At 31.6% G+C, this 17,314-nt stretch overlaps 2 protein-coding genes across 4 annotated transcripts; both read right to left on the bottom strand.

Moving 5' to 3' along the window:
* Positions 1 to 397: 397 nt before the first annotated feature.
* Positions 398 to 6,770, bottom strand: LOC131660555 (cinnamoyl-CoA reductase CAD2-like). The gene is made up of 4 exons (XM_058929807.1): positions 6,460 to 6,770; positions 1,066 to 1,325; positions 838 to 983; positions 398 to 721 (listed from the first exon to the last, which is right to left on the bottom strand). Exons 2-4 carry the CDS (start codon positions 1,204 to 1,206, stop codon positions 646 to 648), a joined length of 363 nt encoding a protein of 120 aa, XP_058785790.1. The 5' UTR covers positions 1,207 to 1,325; positions 6,460 to 6,770; the 3' UTR covers positions 398 to 645.
* Positions 6,771 to 14,451: 7,681 nt separating this feature from the next.
* LOC131655073 (uncharacterized) lies at positions 14,452 to 17,106 on the bottom strand. Of its 3 annotated transcripts, XR_009299650.1 has the most exons (5): positions 16,919 to 17,106; positions 15,852 to 16,044; positions 15,431 to 15,552; positions 15,148 to 15,341; positions 14,452 to 14,950 (listed from the first exon to the last, which is right to left on the bottom strand). XR_009299650.1 is itself a non-coding variant. In XM_058924975.1 (4 exons), the coding sequence occupies exons 2-4, from the start codon at positions 15,528 to 15,530 to the stop codon at positions 14,899 to 14,901; spliced, it is 339 nt and encodes a 112-aa protein (XP_058780958.1). In that variant the 5' UTR covers positions 15,531 to 15,552; positions 15,852 to 16,876; the 3' UTR covers positions 14,452 to 14,898. The 3 variants fall into 3 exon arrangements, 1 of the variants encoding a protein (XP_058780958.1); XR_009299649.1 differs by lacking the exon at positions 16,919 to 17,106 and having other exon boundaries at positions 15,852 to 16,861; XM_058924975.1 differs by lacking the exon at positions 16,919 to 17,106 and having other exon boundaries at positions 15,148 to 15,334; positions 15,852 to 16,876.
* Positions 17,107 to 17,314: the final 208 nt, after the last annotated feature.

The following is a 17,314-nucleotide window of genomic DNA, read 5'->3' as shown; positions in this document are numbered from 1 at the left end:
TATATATATATATATATATATATATATATATTATGGGCCTTTTAATATATGTTTTTTTTTAATTGTTTTACAATAAAGAATAAATGTTAATTTTAATAGATATTTTAAATTTTGAAAAAAATATAAAATTATTTTAGCATATTTCAAAGAGATATTTTTCAAATCAATTTGAAAATTGTGTTGGTTAACACAATGCTATTTTGGCTAATATCATAAGTATATTAGGACGCTTTAAAATGACGTATTTTTTTAGTTTATTACAACAATGTAAAATATGAATACATTTGCTTATTATGTGAATTAATCGGGATTTGGAACCGCCACTATTTTCAAACAAAAACTATCAATTTAAATGTAAATCGCCTTTATTTTTATTGCGGCAGCCAAATTTATGGAGTTTTCAAAAAACGTTGTATTTGTAAATTATGTGAGAACTATGTCAGATATGTATAGATGATGGTCAACTATGTGTGACCTATATCCACAAACTACAAAATACGTCCCTCTGATACGCCACTTTATTTCATTTCCACTCACTATAAAGAAAACAAACTCTAGGCCTAGTACCAAAAATTCTATATGCAACATTAGCATTAGTGGGTGACTCTGACAATGGTCCCGTAACATGAGTAAGGCAAATGCTAATTAAATCAAGCACATCTCTTTTGGCAATTTCCACTGCATTCTTTTCTGCCATTGTCTTGGCGTAGCAATACCACCTCTGAAAGATATGCAACGTATTAGTTTATTTATTTACATATAAATCAGTTTATATGTAAAAATAAAATCTCAACAACCTTATATTAAAGGCAGAAATTTCCATTAGACCAACTTAACTCATTAATCGGTCCAGTTTTTGAAAAATAGGGATTTTTTATTATGGCAGCCCCCGATGAAACATACACTATTCGTTTGACATTAGCAATTTTACAAGCTTGAAGTACATTGCATGTTCCTTGGATCGCAGGTTCAATTACTTCCTCCTACAATATTAAAGAAAAATGAGAATTACAATAAAACTAGTATGCAAAAGAAAAAAAACATTTTAAATATTATTTTGGTTACCAAAGGATTTTTAACGTGACCAAACGGAATAGGACAAGCAAGGTGGAAAACACCTCTGCATCCCTTAACTGCCGGGAGAATAGAGCTATAATCCAAAATATTTGACTTAAAAAGTCGAAGCTGATTTGGAAAAGTAGTCATTATTTTGCCTAATAATGGACATTTAGTAAGACAGTCTGGTTATGGTATTTTAGTGGTCGGATGTACGTAATATCCCTTCGAGAACAATAAATTGAGTAGCCAGGAACCAATAAATCCATCTGCGCCAATGACACAGAGAATATGAAAATTTAATTAGAACTTTAAAAACATTATTTAATTATTAATACTTGTTGAATATATCTTAAAATACTTGCGTGAGTTAGCTTATTTCTATTTTGGTGAATACCATGGAAAACTATACATTGAAGATCAAAAGGGCAATTCATATATATAGCACATACATGAAAACATAATCTATCTTATTTCTATTCCATATCAATAACATGGAAAACTATACATTGAAGATCAAAAGGGCAATTCATACAGCACATTAAAACATAATTCAACAAGCATAATTTTTACACATTTAAGGTAGAGACTTAGTATTCTCACCTTATTTATTAATCAAGGAAATCATAATTGTTGTATGGATTCAAGCAAAGATTGTCTACCGTGTTTCCACCAACTCCAGAAATACTCCATTTGAGAAACTTGGCAGAAGGCCCTATCCAAAGCGCAAATGAATGGCACACATACTTCGTGAACGGATATAAGTTTCACACTGAGGCATGGACCGAAGGGAAAAAAACCATAAACAGCGGTGTATTTGTAAAAGGAGTTACAGATGGTGGTGAAGATGACTTTTATGGAGTTATTAAACATATCTACGAGTTGGTATACCATTACATGGATTCAGAAAATAAAGTTGTCTTGTTTTATTGTGAATGGTATGATCCAAGTAGAGGCACAAAAATAGACAGGTCATACGGTACTGTTGAGATTCAAATGAACCGGAAATACAAAGAGTATGATCCTTTCATAATGTCAAATATTGTTAGGCAAGTTTATTATGTACCTTATCCTTCATTTGTGACACGTAAAAGAGGATGGTGTGTTGTAATAAAAACAAAACCGCAAGGTCATATTGAAAATGGCGATCAAGTAGAAGATGTTGCCTATCAAGTTGATGATGTTGATCAAATTAATGAAGTGGTTGCAGCTGAAGACATTACAAGTTTGTCTGATACAATTGTTGAGGGACATCAAGTTGATGCATCTATATTGTTGGTTGAAAATAATGTGGATGAAGAGAATGATGAAGAGTTTGAATCCGATGACAACAATGAAGAGAATGACGAAGATAACAACGAAGATAATGATGAAGAGAATGATGAAGAGAATGATGAAGAGAATGATGTGGATAGCGAAGATGAAGAATAACTAAACATGGCATGTATATTTATATGTTAATGAATATTTATTTATGTGTTAATGAATATTTATTTATGTGTTAGTGGATAAATCTATTAAATATCTATTTATGTGTTAATGAATATCTATTTATGTGTTAATGAATATTTATGTGTTGATGAATATTTATGTGTTGATGAATAATAAAATAGGTAAAATGCCACCTAAGAGTAAAGATAGTGGTAAGAAGTCCCAACGTCCGAGGATAGTAGTATGTGAGGCGCCTCCCATGGCCGTGTCTTCCCGCCCTCAGAGTGTTGATCATATGTCTTTAGCCAGTACTCAGGCTTTTACCCCATTACTCTCCTCCCACACATTCCCGTCTGGGGTACCGCCATCCTTCCAGTACTCAGCGGTACCGCCATCCTTCCAGCATCCTGGTGTGCCCCCGTCCTTCCAGCAGGCGGGAGGACCTAGCTTTCCATTCACACATACTGGTGTGCCCCCGCCCAGCTTTCCATTCGCCCATACTGGCATGCCTTCATCCTTCCAGCATACTGGAGGATCTGGTTTCTCATATCCCATGCAGATGACTTCCTCCTTTCAGCATACGGGAGGATCCAGCAGTACACCTCCGACACAGGCTGGACGATCTCCTAGTCCACGCCCCACACAGGCTGGACGATCTCCCCGTCCACGTCCGACACAGGCTGGACGATCTCCTAGTCCACGCCCCACACAGGTTGGAGGCTCACGCACCCCACATCCCACACATGTACCAGCCCGTGAGGTTGATGAGGCAGTTGATGAGATAGACGGAGCCGATCTTCGTGGGACGGATGATCCCGATGAGATTCATGTCGTTGACGGTAGATTTTGGATTCATCCCGAAGGAAGCAAGTAAGTTTCCTATTTAAAAACTTTTATAGTATGTATATATTTTCATTTTTTGCATAAATTTATATCTAACATTTTCATTTTTTCTTTCAATTTTACTCCGAGTCGGACTGCTGCAAGGATTGTTAACTATATAGTTCAGCAGATGTATAAATCAGCTTTTAAGAGCTATGGGGACGTCGATAATAAAGATGAATGGTTTAGAATGTTTAAGGTATTGTTATTTAAGTTGTGCATTTAATTTATTTTTTTAGTTATGGTTATTTAAATGAAATTCTCATTATAATTACTTAACATTTTATTTTGATGTCATACAAAACATTATTGCAGGAGAAATGCGTGTGGGATCCATTGAGTGAAAAAACCGTTCAGAAAGTTTTCAATACCAGATGCTCTAAAAGAATGCCTGATATGCTGCGGCGAGTAAGGGAAAATTATGAGCTTCACGGCATCCGTCCTAGCTGGATAGGCGAGGAGGTTTTTCAGGAGCTTGTAATATATTGGAGGACTACAGAATTCCGGGCTAAATCAGAAACTTTTAAGAAGATGAGGGCATCTGAAAAGGGCGGTTGTGTCAACACAGTTGGAAGTATTAGCACCGCCGAGCATGCCCGACGATTGGTAAAAGTTTTAAAATTTTTAAGTTACATCTTTATTCATAATATAATTTACTAATTATTTTTAATTATATTATATAGGCTAAGCAGTTGGGGAGAAGACCATTGATGCCTGAGCTGATTTCGAGGACCCGGACAAGGAGATCGGGAGGTGTTGTCGACGAGCGCACGAGGATGTATCTTGTAAGTGAAATTTACGTTGTTTATTTTTTTTATATTGGTACAAAGTTGGTGATGTGAATTTCATGTGGCAATTGATAAATTGCCACGTGAAAATCATGTGGCAAATCATAAGTTGTGGCGTGAAAATCACGTGGCAACGATTTAATATATTTTAATTTATAATATGTATATATATTTATTTAGTATTATTAAATATGCATTTAAATATTTAACTTAATTTTTTTATTGAATATGTGTGCAGGAAGAATATGATAGACGACTTGCCATTTTTCTGGAAAATAATCCTCAATTCATGCCAGCAGAGGGGGAGCCGCTTAACGCGGATGTTGATCACTACATTTGGTGTGACGTTATTAAAGATAAAGGGCCTAATGGTTGCTTTTTTGGGGCTGGAAATTTGGCGTCCAGCTATAGATCTGGTGACCGCAATCTGTTCCAAAGAGTTCAGGATGGAGAGGGTGGATCGCGTCAACCAAATCTGACACAGGAACAAACTGAATTAATAAGGCAAATGGCGAGACGCGAAAGTGAGGCCCAGTTGGAGATGATGCGGAAGAGGCAGGCTGATATGGAGGAGCAGCATGCGTGGCAGATAGAGGGCATTATGAAGAAACAAGCTGAGATGGAGGAGCAGATGAGTCGGTTTATGCAAGGAGGTGGGAATTACAGTAATGTTCCTCATCAAGATCAGCCGGAGGATGACGGAGTGGCGGATGATTTTAATCCGGATAATTATTTTCCGGATGATGATGCTTCTTAAAAGCATTTTGTATTTTATTTGTTTTTAATTTATTTTTATGTAACTTATTATACATTTTAATTCATTAAAATATTATTTTTAAATGTTTAGTTTTATTTAATTAAATTTATTACATAATGTTTATTATATGAATTTATTTTATACAAATTTATTATATAAATTAGATTTTATAGATTTTATTATATATATTTTATTATATAAATTTTATTTTATAGATTTTATTTTATAAATTTTATTATATATAAATTTTATTATATATATATTTTATTATATATTTATTATTTATATAATATATATTAAAATATATTTTATTGTAGCGTGAATAATTTTTTTTTTAAAAAAAGGCATTTAATGTAGCGACGTGGTTAAGACGTCGCTACCCTGGTCAACAACACATTTCCCCACACCTGCCACACCTGCTGTGTGTGCAGGGAGCTGTCTCCTATGTCATCTTGTTGCGACGTGGGACTCACGTCGCTACTTTCTGACGTGGTCTCCACGTCGCTACAATGTTGCCACGCTTGCTCCTGCGACATAAATGCTCACGTCGCTACTTTTTAGTTGCCACGTGATTTTGAAGGTTGCGACGTGTAGTCCACGTCGCTGCAGAGAACATTTTTTGTAGTGAATGACGCAGAGTATATTTGTAGTGTTACTGTTAGATGCCACGTTGGATGTTGATGTCATTATCTTGCAAATACAATTAAATAACAATATATTTAATTTGAACTATAAGCAGAGAACACAAAATAGAAACTATTATCCTGCAAATTCAATTGAAAATATTTTATTTAGTATATTAGTAGGCTATTTAACATGAACAGATTGTATCCAATTTATCATTTCCACTATGATCTATTGATAAAGAACCAACAGACCAATAATATAGTATTATATCAAAAATTCATGTTTTAAAAGACCTTCCAGAAGAATGTTATTAAAAGAACCAAATAGAAACAATTGAGTTAATCATGAAATCAGTATCAATAAAAGGCTAAAATAAAATTTTATTAATAGGACAGAATAGGCGATGGATTGAAATACCTAGAGATTATAAATTTATGGTTTAAACATTGTTTGGATTGCTACTACTTGGTGCATTTGGCTCATGAGGAATGCTATCATTTTCAAGGGGGAAGCTTTTAGTTTTGATGTGGTTTGTTCCAACATCGTTTTTCTATCTTGGAGATGGTTGTCTGTTGGGTATGCTAAGTTTAGAGCCATTTATTACGAATGGTTCAAACTTCCTTTATCTTGTTCTAACGCAATTTAGCGTCTTTTTGTAAGGGTTGCACCCCTAGTGCGAGCTTTATAATCAATTGCCTATTAAAAAAAAAAAATGCTCAATTGCATCAACAGAAAAGAAGGAACTATGGTTTGACGAAGGAAATTAAACAATCAATGAAAAATAGTGGTTTCCCCTCAAAATTGGTAAAATAAATACATAAACAACAAAAATCAAACTCAATAAAAAAACAAGACATAATCAATCAGATTAAACCAAGACCTAAAATCAGATTTAAGGTAGAGACTTGGTATTCTCACCTTATTAATCAAGGAAATCATAATTGTTGTATGGAGCTTCCTTTTGAATAGAGTTTTTTTTCTCTTCTTGAGTTTCATTGCTTGAATTGAGAGGAGAAAGTAATTGTAATTAGAAGAGATCTCCTTTGGTTTCGATTGAGTTGAGTTTGAAGGAACTGATTTGCTTTAATTTATAGCCCTGGCATCATTGTAATGAAGAAATATCAAGTTCTAAATTTGTGGACAGAACTTATATACGTTTTTTATGAGGAAATTGAATGGTATAAGAAAAGTATAATGGACCAAACTTTAATTGTTACTTGCTTCAATATCACAATAAGAATCGAAGCCAAGGAAAATATAATGTAGTTTGTGTTGTATGGTAAAGCCAATTCGAATATTCATAATCATCAGTTTTATTTACATTATTAACCCTCCTCAGACAAATTACAACTTGGCCATGCATGCATATGAAAAGCTCAAACATAGCATGAATAATGTATATGAAAAAAAAGAAGAATCACAACAAGCTGTATATTCTTTATTCCCTGCTTGACATAGAACAGCATAACTTTTGCTTTAACAAATTTTGCCTAAAAATACTTTTGCTTTAACAAAGCTTCCAAGAAATAATTTTTAGGTACAGCAATAATAATTATTCTAATGGCATCTCCTATCTTTTCAAATTCTCTTTTTACTATACTTTATACTCATGCCTATTATTTATTTGTTTTGTTTTGGTGTTTCATGAATTGGCTGTCACTAAAATTGGTTACCCGGTATCATTCCGGAAGTGAAATTAGTCACTTAAATGAAATCCTTGTATATGAGGTATGCTAGCTTCTCCAAAATTGGGGACCGGAATTCTATATGAGGTATGCTAGCTTCTCCAAAATTGTATATGAGGTATCCTACCAGGCTTATACATGTTTGCCAATTTAGCTTTTGTCCATTGCCTCTGAAAACTGCTTATACAACTCCGGAAGGACCGCTAATAATATATTTTTCTTACCGTGTGGATCGAGCCAAACATACTAATAATATATATAGTTATTATTGTGCATCGGTAAGGTTACCGGAAAATATCAATCAGGTGATTGGAAAGAATGTCTCTTTCGGTGTCAAAGGAACAAGATGCATGATTTGATAAGATTCTTATGGGATAGCATATAACAAAAAGTGATGTCTTCATTCACAAGCAAATGGTCTTTTGAATTCTTTTTATGCTGCTTGGACAATTTTTCTATAATCCAACATCAGATACATCCATTCTAATTTTTAATTTGTCTTTGTGACTAATACTCTCTAACTCACGAATTTCATTATCTAAATTGTCTTTTTAGTTTTTAAAAACATGTACTATCACTATTTTCTCGTGATAAAGCTAACTACAAAAGTATTCAACAACAAATATATTTTTCATAAAGTGCACACAATTACGTGCAAAATAAAACCAATTATTTAGACAAACATGACCAAAAAGTGTGAAGATAAAAAAAAAGGTGAAGTTGTGGAATTTTCACTTTATTCTAATTTGAGTGATACTGAATATGACAATTGACAATACTAATTGATAGTAGTACGGTAACAGTAGCAAAAGGTAAAAGAAAGACAATTTTTAGATTTTTTTTTTATAATTATGGTTGAAGATGAAGATGAAAGAAGAAAGATATGAGAAAAACGTAATAGATTTTTAATTATGAAAATTCCGTTGTGATTCTACGGTAACAAATTTGTTTAAATATACAAAAATTAAACTCTAAAGCTATGTTTGGGAGTTTGGAAGGGAGGGGAAGGGAAGACTTCCAAAAACAAAATTTTAAAAAAATATAGGAAAATATTTGACATTTTCTGAAAAAATAAATTTGTTTAGAATGATAAAAGAGTTATTATCATTACTAAATTTTTAATTTTCAAAATAGTATAACAATCTATAACATATTTGTAAAATTTATGTAAGCCCTTCAAAACCCTCCAAAGTCCTCCTTCAATACAATTTTTGAGTTCCCCCATTTTATGGGGTTTTTGGTGTTATGAATAAACTCAAACCCTCCTACCCAAAATCTTTTTATCATTTTCACCCAATTCCTTCTATTTTCCAAAGCCCTCCCCTCCCTTCTCCTCCAAACTCCCAAACATAGCCTAAAAGAAGACAGAACACACGCACGCAGTTAAAGCTCAAGAAGCTCTGATTCAAACAGATGCAATTCTGGGAACTATGACAGCTAAAAATGATGAGGTGATGACTCTGAAAACTGCATATACAACTCCGGAAGAAATGTGCACTAATAATATATTTTTCTTACCGTATGGATCGAGCCAAACATACTAATAATATATATAGTTATTATTGTGCATTTGAACAAGTGTTGTGAAAAATATGTAAACTAAGCACCGGATGTGGAAAGGATAAATCAAAGAGAATATTATGCAAGAAACTCCTACCACTAACAACCAATCCAATACAATATTACACCATAACTAATTGAAAAAACCTAAAAAACTTGCACACAAAAGTTAAGCTCAGACCAACATTGCACAATCTTAATAAATCTTCAATGTAGCACCAGAGACCATCAAATCAAGCAGAACAAACATGTTCTCACATGCCCTCTTTTGGGGGATCTCCTCTGATCGGTAACCCCAAATACTTGAAACGAAAGGGTCCAACTTTACGGTGCAACAGTCCTTTAATTTCTGAAACATTTTTTCAAGTCTTCTTGCTTGTAACGATTGTATCGTCTGCATACAGGACCATCAAGTTCAAAATTCAAACTAACAAACCTAAACGAAGTTGACATGTAAGAGAGGCCTTTGGACATAAGGAAAATTCTCTCTCAGATTTAGGATCATTATGGCATGTGATTGTCATGATTTGTAAAACTCGCGCATTCTTAAGGATATATATTGCCATGAGAAAGTCATATTTTTAGCCCAATAAATAACTAACTATGCAAGTTTTAAGGTGTAACGAAAGGCACTTCGGAACAAATGTAGGGTTTATCCAGTTTTCTTTGGTATCGCCTATCCGTCCGTCTCCACCAAAAAGACCCTATTAATATAGATAAAATAAAATAAACCACAACTATGAAATAATAATTTCTTATAGAATGTCTAAATTTCTAAACTAGACAAACCTGACTAAGTGCGACATTTTGAAGATTAGGGCAATGATTCAACATTTGGACAAACAAACTCCAATTATAGTTGATTGAGTAAAGTTTCAACCTTACCAAATTGTGAAAGGTAGGTATCTCATCAAAACGTTGATACACCTAGACAAATAACTATTAAGAAATAAGAATAGAATTATGAAGTGCTTTCAACGATAAATGACAACAAGTGACAGGCATGATCGCTATCATCAATTTTTTTAAGTCTAACCTTCCACAGTCTTGATAGTTTAGAAACTCCTTCGAATGGCATTCAATTGAACTTATATATAATTCTTCGAGAATCAGACATCCAGCTAAAAACAAGGTTAAATCGCGAGCATTTGTAAACTTACAGTCCAATAAATAAAGGAATTTGAGGGAGAGGAGTGTAACGCAAGAAAAAACATTCACGTTGAATCCATGAAATCTAAGATCCACAAGGGTCCTGCAAGTGAGAATGCTATATGGCAATCTGAGATTAATACCACCGTACATTTCAAGATGCTCGACTCTGCGTTGTACCACAGCATTGATCCAATAGATCAGATTCAGAAAACCAGGACGACGGGTACAGTCATCTAAACCAATGTGGATGATGCAACTCTTGATGTAATTACGTGAGAGTAAAACAGAGTTGACAAACTCATTAAATCGGAGGTATAGTTCTCGATTATACACCAACACGTCGGTGAGATTAAGAGTGGGAACATTACGCCAAATGTTTGTCCACCTATGTGAAAGGACGCTTGTGGCAACAACTTCTGTGGTTGGGAGAAAAGAGAGTAGATGGCGAAGTATCTCTTCAGGTAAACAGTTGATCCTATTATTACAAGATAAGATGAGTATCTTGGAAGAGATGAAAAATGCAGAAAGGGAAAAATTGAATGAATTGGCATTCCCGCCTTTTTTTCATTGGATTGAAACAAGGAAATATATATACATAGTGGGCTGTAACTAATCAAAGGACCTAAGCCCATGTAATGTAAACAATAAAGTCCAATATCCTATTTGTCTATTCTAATACTTACATCTCTCCGTCTCACAATAGGTGTCTTCTTTGAAGTTTTCACATTTTTAAAAAGAATGATTAATTATTTTGATTTCAATTATAAAATGAATCTCATTTACTAAAATAACCTTATTAATAATAAGCAGTTGAATACTTAAATGTATTAAAATATAATAAATAAAAGTAAGTTAATGGAAAGAAATAATAAATTTACACTGATACTCTAAATGGACAAATAATTTGAGACAAATAAAAATATGAAAGATAACACCTATTGTGAGATGGAGGGAGTATCAATGTATGACATTTTTAAGCAAAACGAAAAGATGCAATGAAAGATAGGAGAAGATGAAGCCAAAGAGAAGAAGAATAGAGATTTCAAGCTGCGGCAATTATGTTAGATTTTCTATAATACTTCAGTTTCAACTAGGGGTATTCATAGTTCATGAACTGCACTGAACCAAACCACATTTATGATTTGTAATTTTAAATTAATTTTATATTTTGAACTCTTTTAAAATCAATTATTTTAATTTCATAAAAAATGTATATTAAAAAACAATATTTTTAGAAAAAAGATTTCCAGAGTTTTTTTCCAGACAAAATTTTTTTTCAAAATTTTTTTCTTAAGTTTTTTTCCATAAATTTTTTGATTTTTGATTTCTATATCTTTCTAGATGAGTTATGAGTTATATTAGCACACATTTTGATATATTTCTTCTATTTATCGTTTTAACTTTTTTTGTGATAACTCATATATTTTTGACCTTTTATAATCTAACACTTTGTTTATGATCTTGATGTAACAATCAACTTAATGTATTTATTAGTTACAAAAATTATTTGTATTTATCACCATTTTAACATGGGAATTTATAACAACTAAAATATCTTACTCTTACAATATTAAGATTTCGTCTCAGGTATAAAAATAAGAGTGATCCAAAATTTTATATATACAATAAAGTCTTCTCTTAATTGTCAACACAATTTAATAAGAGAAAAAGTTTCACACACCAACAATGTAAAATTATTTTACACTGTTAACCAATTACAACCATATATCAGAATAAATTATATTTCAAATTTAATTTTTTTTAATAATAAAATATTTTGTTGATTATCTATTGGATGACAGTGTAAAATGTCAGTGCATATAAATTAAACTCATTTAATAATTCATTAAAATTATTACAAGAAATCAGTAGTAAGCAGGTGAAGCACTGCCCCTATTCCTTACTATCAACTTTAAAATTTGTTTCTATTATTCTATTTTATTATGTAAATATCAATTTCCTCAATATATGTTATTATGACAACATGAATTTTTTTTAAGAAATACTTATTGAGGAAATAGAATTTTAAGTTAACAGTAAATAGAATTTATATAAATTTATGTGAAATGTATCACATTGTAATATTATTATCATGAAATAATTTTCATTCAAACGTCTCTCATTAGTTTTAGTCAGTATCTTTTATTTAATTATTTTATATTTTCAGAAAAAATTATTTTTAAATTTGTTTTTATTTTTTGGAATAAAAAATTTTCGAAATTATTTTTCCATTTTTTTTATATTTTCAGAAAAAAAATTCTAATTTTTTTATTTAAAAAAATTCAGATTTTTCTATATATAATTAAACCAATTTATAAAAGGAATTTGTTTCTGAACTAGTTTTAAACTGAATTTGAATTGTTTAAATTAGATGGTTCAGTTCATTAACCATTTAAATAGTTTAGTTTTTTTATGGTGCAACGCAATTCGGTTCAAGTATACACAATTCAGTTAACCATATTTTTAAACACTACTAATTTCAACTGTTCCACTAAAATGTTTCTCTCCAAATTATTAATTAATTAATTAAAGGGTTAAATATACAACCCATCTCCAAATTATTAATTAATTAATTAAAGGGTAAATATACAACCCATCCAAAAAATTATCTATCTATGGCAACCCTTACAACTTTTAATTATGTAATTAATTAAATATTGGTTTAATTATTTATTATTTATATAATCAATTATTAAAATTTTGATTTGGACCTAGAGTCTTTAGTCTTTATTCTTTTTATGAGGAGCCCAATGTTTAATGAATTGTAAATTATGGTATAAAAGTTATTCATATACACTTGCATTTAAGCTGAACTTCTTTTTTTTTAATAAGCAATTGTATATAAGAAATCGCACTAGGGGTGCAACCCTTATTACTGCTGAACTTCTGATGTGGGACTATTACTGCTTTTGCTTTGAAACTGACTCAAAACACCACCACCACACAAATCAACATGCAGGGATCATTTGATGAGGACAGACCATGGTCCATAACTAATTATTCCTTTAAAAAAGAACAACTAAAGGAAAAAATGCATAGCCTACAAGCAATGTTTCACGAGTTCTATTCACTTTTGCAAAACACTGAATTTAGATGGAATGCAGAAACCAACACTCTTATCGCTAGTGGGCTATTTTAGAAGTGTTGTTGGGCCAATATTATAAGTTGGTGTTTAAGCCCTATATAATATTATAAGAGAAAAGAGATCATGCACTGACAATGTAAAATATTTTTACACTGTCAACCAATCACCACCATGCATTCAATTAAAACATTCTTTTATATAAAAAAAACTTTAATGACATGACATATTCATGACTCCCTATTGGATGACAGTGTAAAATAGTTTTATACTGTCAGTGCACTACCTTTTAACTCATATTTTAATGACTACTTTATATAAATAGATTTAAATAAAAAATATTAACAAAAATAGTTTAAGAAAATGTCAAAAATTATAAACATGAAAAATAAATAATATTACATAATATAAAAAAACATAAAACATAAAACAAAAAATAAATTAAATAATTAAGGAATTCTACGTGAAATTAAGGTGGCATCTATTACTAAAGGCCGATTCAGAAGCTATTGTAAAGATAGGAATATCTAACACAACTCTTGCAATTGTTTGAAATGTTGATACACAGCTCTATTTACCCACCAAATCAAAATGTCAAAATCTAGAGTTTTTTTTATAACTGACTCCTTCAAATAGTGATCCAACTCATACTTAACACTTGAACTCGAATTTTTTGCAACCATCTCAACGTATGCATCAAATTCAGCCCCGTCATCAACAATAATAGTTGTACCAATGGATGAGGTAGGTTGTGCATCTCTAAGTCTAATCTGTTGATAATCATTGAGCAAATCATAACACATCTCTTTGATTCTATTATATATTCTACAAGAGACCACCAACAAAATTAATTTATTAAGACACCACTATATGGAGTAGATAGGTTCCCACAATCTTCTACTTCACGCGACAAATCTAAAAGTTATATTAGCTGCAAATCTAAAAATTATATTAGCTGAAGCAGCTTAAAATGGCGCTGATTATTTCTTCGACATTCTTCAATATCCTATATACCAAGTCACAAAACTGCTAACCAAGGGGGGTGAGTTGGGAATAGAAGCGATAAATGATATCAATATTATTCTCTTTTTATTTTCATTTTCATGTTGAATTTATGTTTCTATTTGTTAAAGAAATATGACTGTTGTTTTATGCTTGAACTGTTTGATTTTTTTTCTTCTAAAAGGGAATTAAGTGGCTCATGAAATCTCGGCAATCCAACAATTCCTTACTCAAGATTTGTTTGAATTTTAAAGATGTTTTGATGTTGTAGTTTCAGCTTTCTTATTTTACATGATGTATTCCAAAGATGTTTTACTCGAATGATTAAGTTAAATTTATTCATGTCTCAAATATAATTGAGCAACATTTTCTATTAAACTGGAGAAAAAATTGCAAGGATTAAATTACAAAAGTGGAGAGAGGAGAACCGAAACGAAACAAAACCCGACTATACTTTTATTAACACAATAATCATATTTCATAATGCTACATATATTATAATAATTTAATTTGTTTATAACTAGTGTCAAGGGCCCGTTTTACCATTCAGGCTGCACATGCCTAAGTTGATGTAGACTCATTTGTGAAAATGGCCTGCTTAATCCCTAATCTCAAGCTAACAGTAACTTACAGTTTAATATACAAAATACAAGCAGCATCTTCAAGCTTCGCTTTAAATTCTGAGAGAATTCCGACTATTCAACCTTCGCTTTGAATTCTGAGAGAATTCCGACTTGTAATACCAAATCTGGCTACATAATTAACCTGATATACGCAAACACTTGCTTTAGAAAATGTATAGCATGTATAGAGCTTGAACCTCCAACCCAAATCTATCTACAGTTTCATAGAGCTCAGCTGCCGTTTAACATCCTCCTAATCAACATAGCTATTCACCTCCTCATAGATATCATCATCTTCGACGCACCTAACAATGAAACTTATATACTTAAATATACTAGATTGTGACCCGCGCAACGCAGTTACTAAGCATAAAATGTTTTTTTATTAATTTTTTATTTTAAATTTTAGTTTTTGTGAAATAAAAGTTAAATTAAAAAATTTAATATATATAAGATTCCAATCAAACAAATATTTATAAAGTAATTGGAATTCAAAACTTACATTGTGGGGGGTAAGTTTAAGTTGGGATTTAAAATCCTCATCTTCTCTCTCAGATATTTTTCGGTTATAGTGTGGGACGTGCATATGTATCTCCCTTTGGCTATAGGATTCTCGTAAGCCAAAAGTAATGCATTTGCTACGTTCCTCACGTCCACAATTAGCCAATAGTTACCCTTCATTTGACCACCTTCAAACTTAAACAAATAAAACCAAGATAAATAACACAAAAATTTTGATTTTATTTATATAAAGCCAATGGTATATGGCATAAGTTAAAGTGTACCAAAAATTCTATATGCAACATTAGCATTAGAGGGTGACTCTGACAATGGTTCCATAAGGGCATCTCTTTTTGCAATTTCCACGGCATTCTTTTCTGCCATTGTCTTGGTGTAGCAATACCACCTTTGAAAGATATGCAACGTATTAGTTTATTTATTTACATAAAAATTATTTTATATGTAAAAATAAAATCTCAACAACCTTATATCAATAACAACATTTGACTAAATAAAAGGCTAAAATAAAATTTTATTAATAGGACAAAATAGGCGATGAATTCAAATACCTAGAGATTGTGAATTTATGGTTTAAATGCTCAATTGCATCAACAGAAAAGAAGGAACAATGGTTTGACGAAGGAAATTAAACAATCAATGAACTCAAAATTGGTAAAATAAATACATGACCAACAGAAATCTCACCTTATTAATCAAGGAAATCATTGTTGTATGGAGCTTCCCTTTTGAATATAGTTTTTTTCTCTTCTTGAGTTTCATTGCTTGAATTGAGAGGAGAAAGTAATTGTAACTTTGGTTTCGATTGAGTTGAGTTTCAAGGAGCTGATTTGCTTTAATTTATAACATGAAACGTCACCATCAAATTGCTGCCAATATTCTAGAGTCATTGTAATGAAGGAATATCAAGTTCTAAATTTCTGGACAGAACTTATATACGTGTTTTTCTATGAGGAAATTGAATAGTATAAGAAAAGTATAATGGACCTAACTTTGTTACTTGCTTCAATATTACAATAAGAATCAAAGTCAAGGAAAATATAATGCAGTTTGTGTTGTATGGTAAAGCCAATTCGAATATTCACAATCATCAATTTTATTTACATTATTAACCCTCCTCAGACAAATTACAACTTGGCCATGCATGCATATGAAAAGCTCAAACATAGCATGAATAATGTATATGAAAAAAAAGAAGAATCACAACAAGCTGTTATATGCGCTAAAACTTGTTACATTGAAATAGGATATTTTTTACACTTTGCATATATATTCTTTTTCATTTATCAAAAAACAAATATTAAATACTCCATCTAGTCCTTCATATTAAAAAAATATTAAAAACATGAAAACCAATATAGTGATTAGGCTCCTCATCCTGAATATCAGCATCAAAATTACAAACAGAAACAACCTTGCCAATCCAAATCTAAGGCTCGCATCCCAATATGTATTTTTGAGAATCAAACATACCTATTAATTATAAGAATCAACCATTTAACATTTTTTGTGAATTTGTGAGCTTCAAATTGTAAATGAAAATTCAAATTAGTTTATATTTTTAAAATAGAAATTTCGATAAAGTTGAATTAATATTAGGGTTCAAAGAGAAATTTGAACAAATCAAATGAATTTTAGGGTTTCAAATACAAATTTGAAGAACTCAAATGACTTTTAGGGTTTAAAATAGAAATTTAAAGAAAAACAAATTCTAATGAACAATAGAAACGTTGATGAGATATAGAAGGAATTACCGTACGCCGAAGAAGATGAAGAGATAAGAAGGTGCAGTGAACAGCATAACTCCTGCTTGACATAGAACAGCATAACTTTTGCTTTAACTTTTTTTTTTTTATACAAACTTTTGCTTTAACTTTTGCTTTAACAAAGCTTACACTAGTATTCAGTCTGTGGGTGGCTATTGCTGTTAGCATCACTTTTAGGTTCAGGTGGATGAACATAGTCTTGTAAAATCTAGAGTGGGATTCCTACTGTCATGAACATATGTGCTAGGGCCATGCTTGTAATTAGGGATGTCAACTTGCCCCCATTAGCAGGGATCCCTGTGGGGATTCCCTGTTTGGGGCCCCAAAGACGGGGAATTTTTCCCCCGTGGGGACGGGGGTGGGGAAGAAAGTCTCCCCGAAGGC

The sequence above is a fragment of the Vicia villosa genome, linkage group LG3 (genome assembly GCF_029867415.1).
Source record: "Vicia villosa cultivar HV-30 ecotype Madison, WI linkage group LG3, Vvil1.0, whole genome shotgun sequence".
In the NCBI taxonomy this organism is placed as follows: Eukaryota; Viridiplantae; Streptophyta; class Magnoliopsida; order Fabales; family Fabaceae; genus Vicia; species Vicia villosa.
The sequence above is the reverse complement of the archived record's forward strand: the minus strand, read 5'-3'. Positions and strand labels throughout refer to the sequence as shown.

What these genes read in the sequence shown, in the direction of transcription:
- LOC131655073 (XM_058924975.1), bottom strand. Translation starts at nt 15,530, where the DNA reads ATGGCAGAAAAGAATGCCGTGGAAATTGCAAAAAGAGATGCCCTTATG. An exon ending in TGTTGCATATAGAATTTTTG is followed by an intron (nt 15,335 to 15,430) that starts GTACACTTTAAC and finishes TTAAGTTTGAAG; the next exon opens with GTGGTCAAATGAAGGGTAAC. An exon ending in TTAAACTTACCCCCCACAAT is followed by an intron (nt 14,951 to 15,147) that starts GTAAGTTTTGAA and finishes TTTCATTGTTAG; the next exon opens with GTGCGTCGAAGATGATGATA.
- LOC131660555 (XM_058929807.1), bottom strand. Translation starts at nt 1,206, where the DNA reads ATGACTACTTTTCCAAATCAGCTTCGACTTTTTAAGTCAAATATTTTG. An exon ending in GTCACGTTAAAAATCCTTTG is followed by an intron (nt 984 to 1,065) that starts GTAACCAAAATA and finishes TTAATATTGTAG; the next exon opens with GAGGAAGTAATTGAACCTGC. An exon ending in AAAACTGGACCGATTAATGA is followed by an intron (nt 722 to 837) that starts GTTAAGTTGGTC and finishes CATATCTTTCAG; the next exon opens with AGGTGGTATTGCTACGCCAA.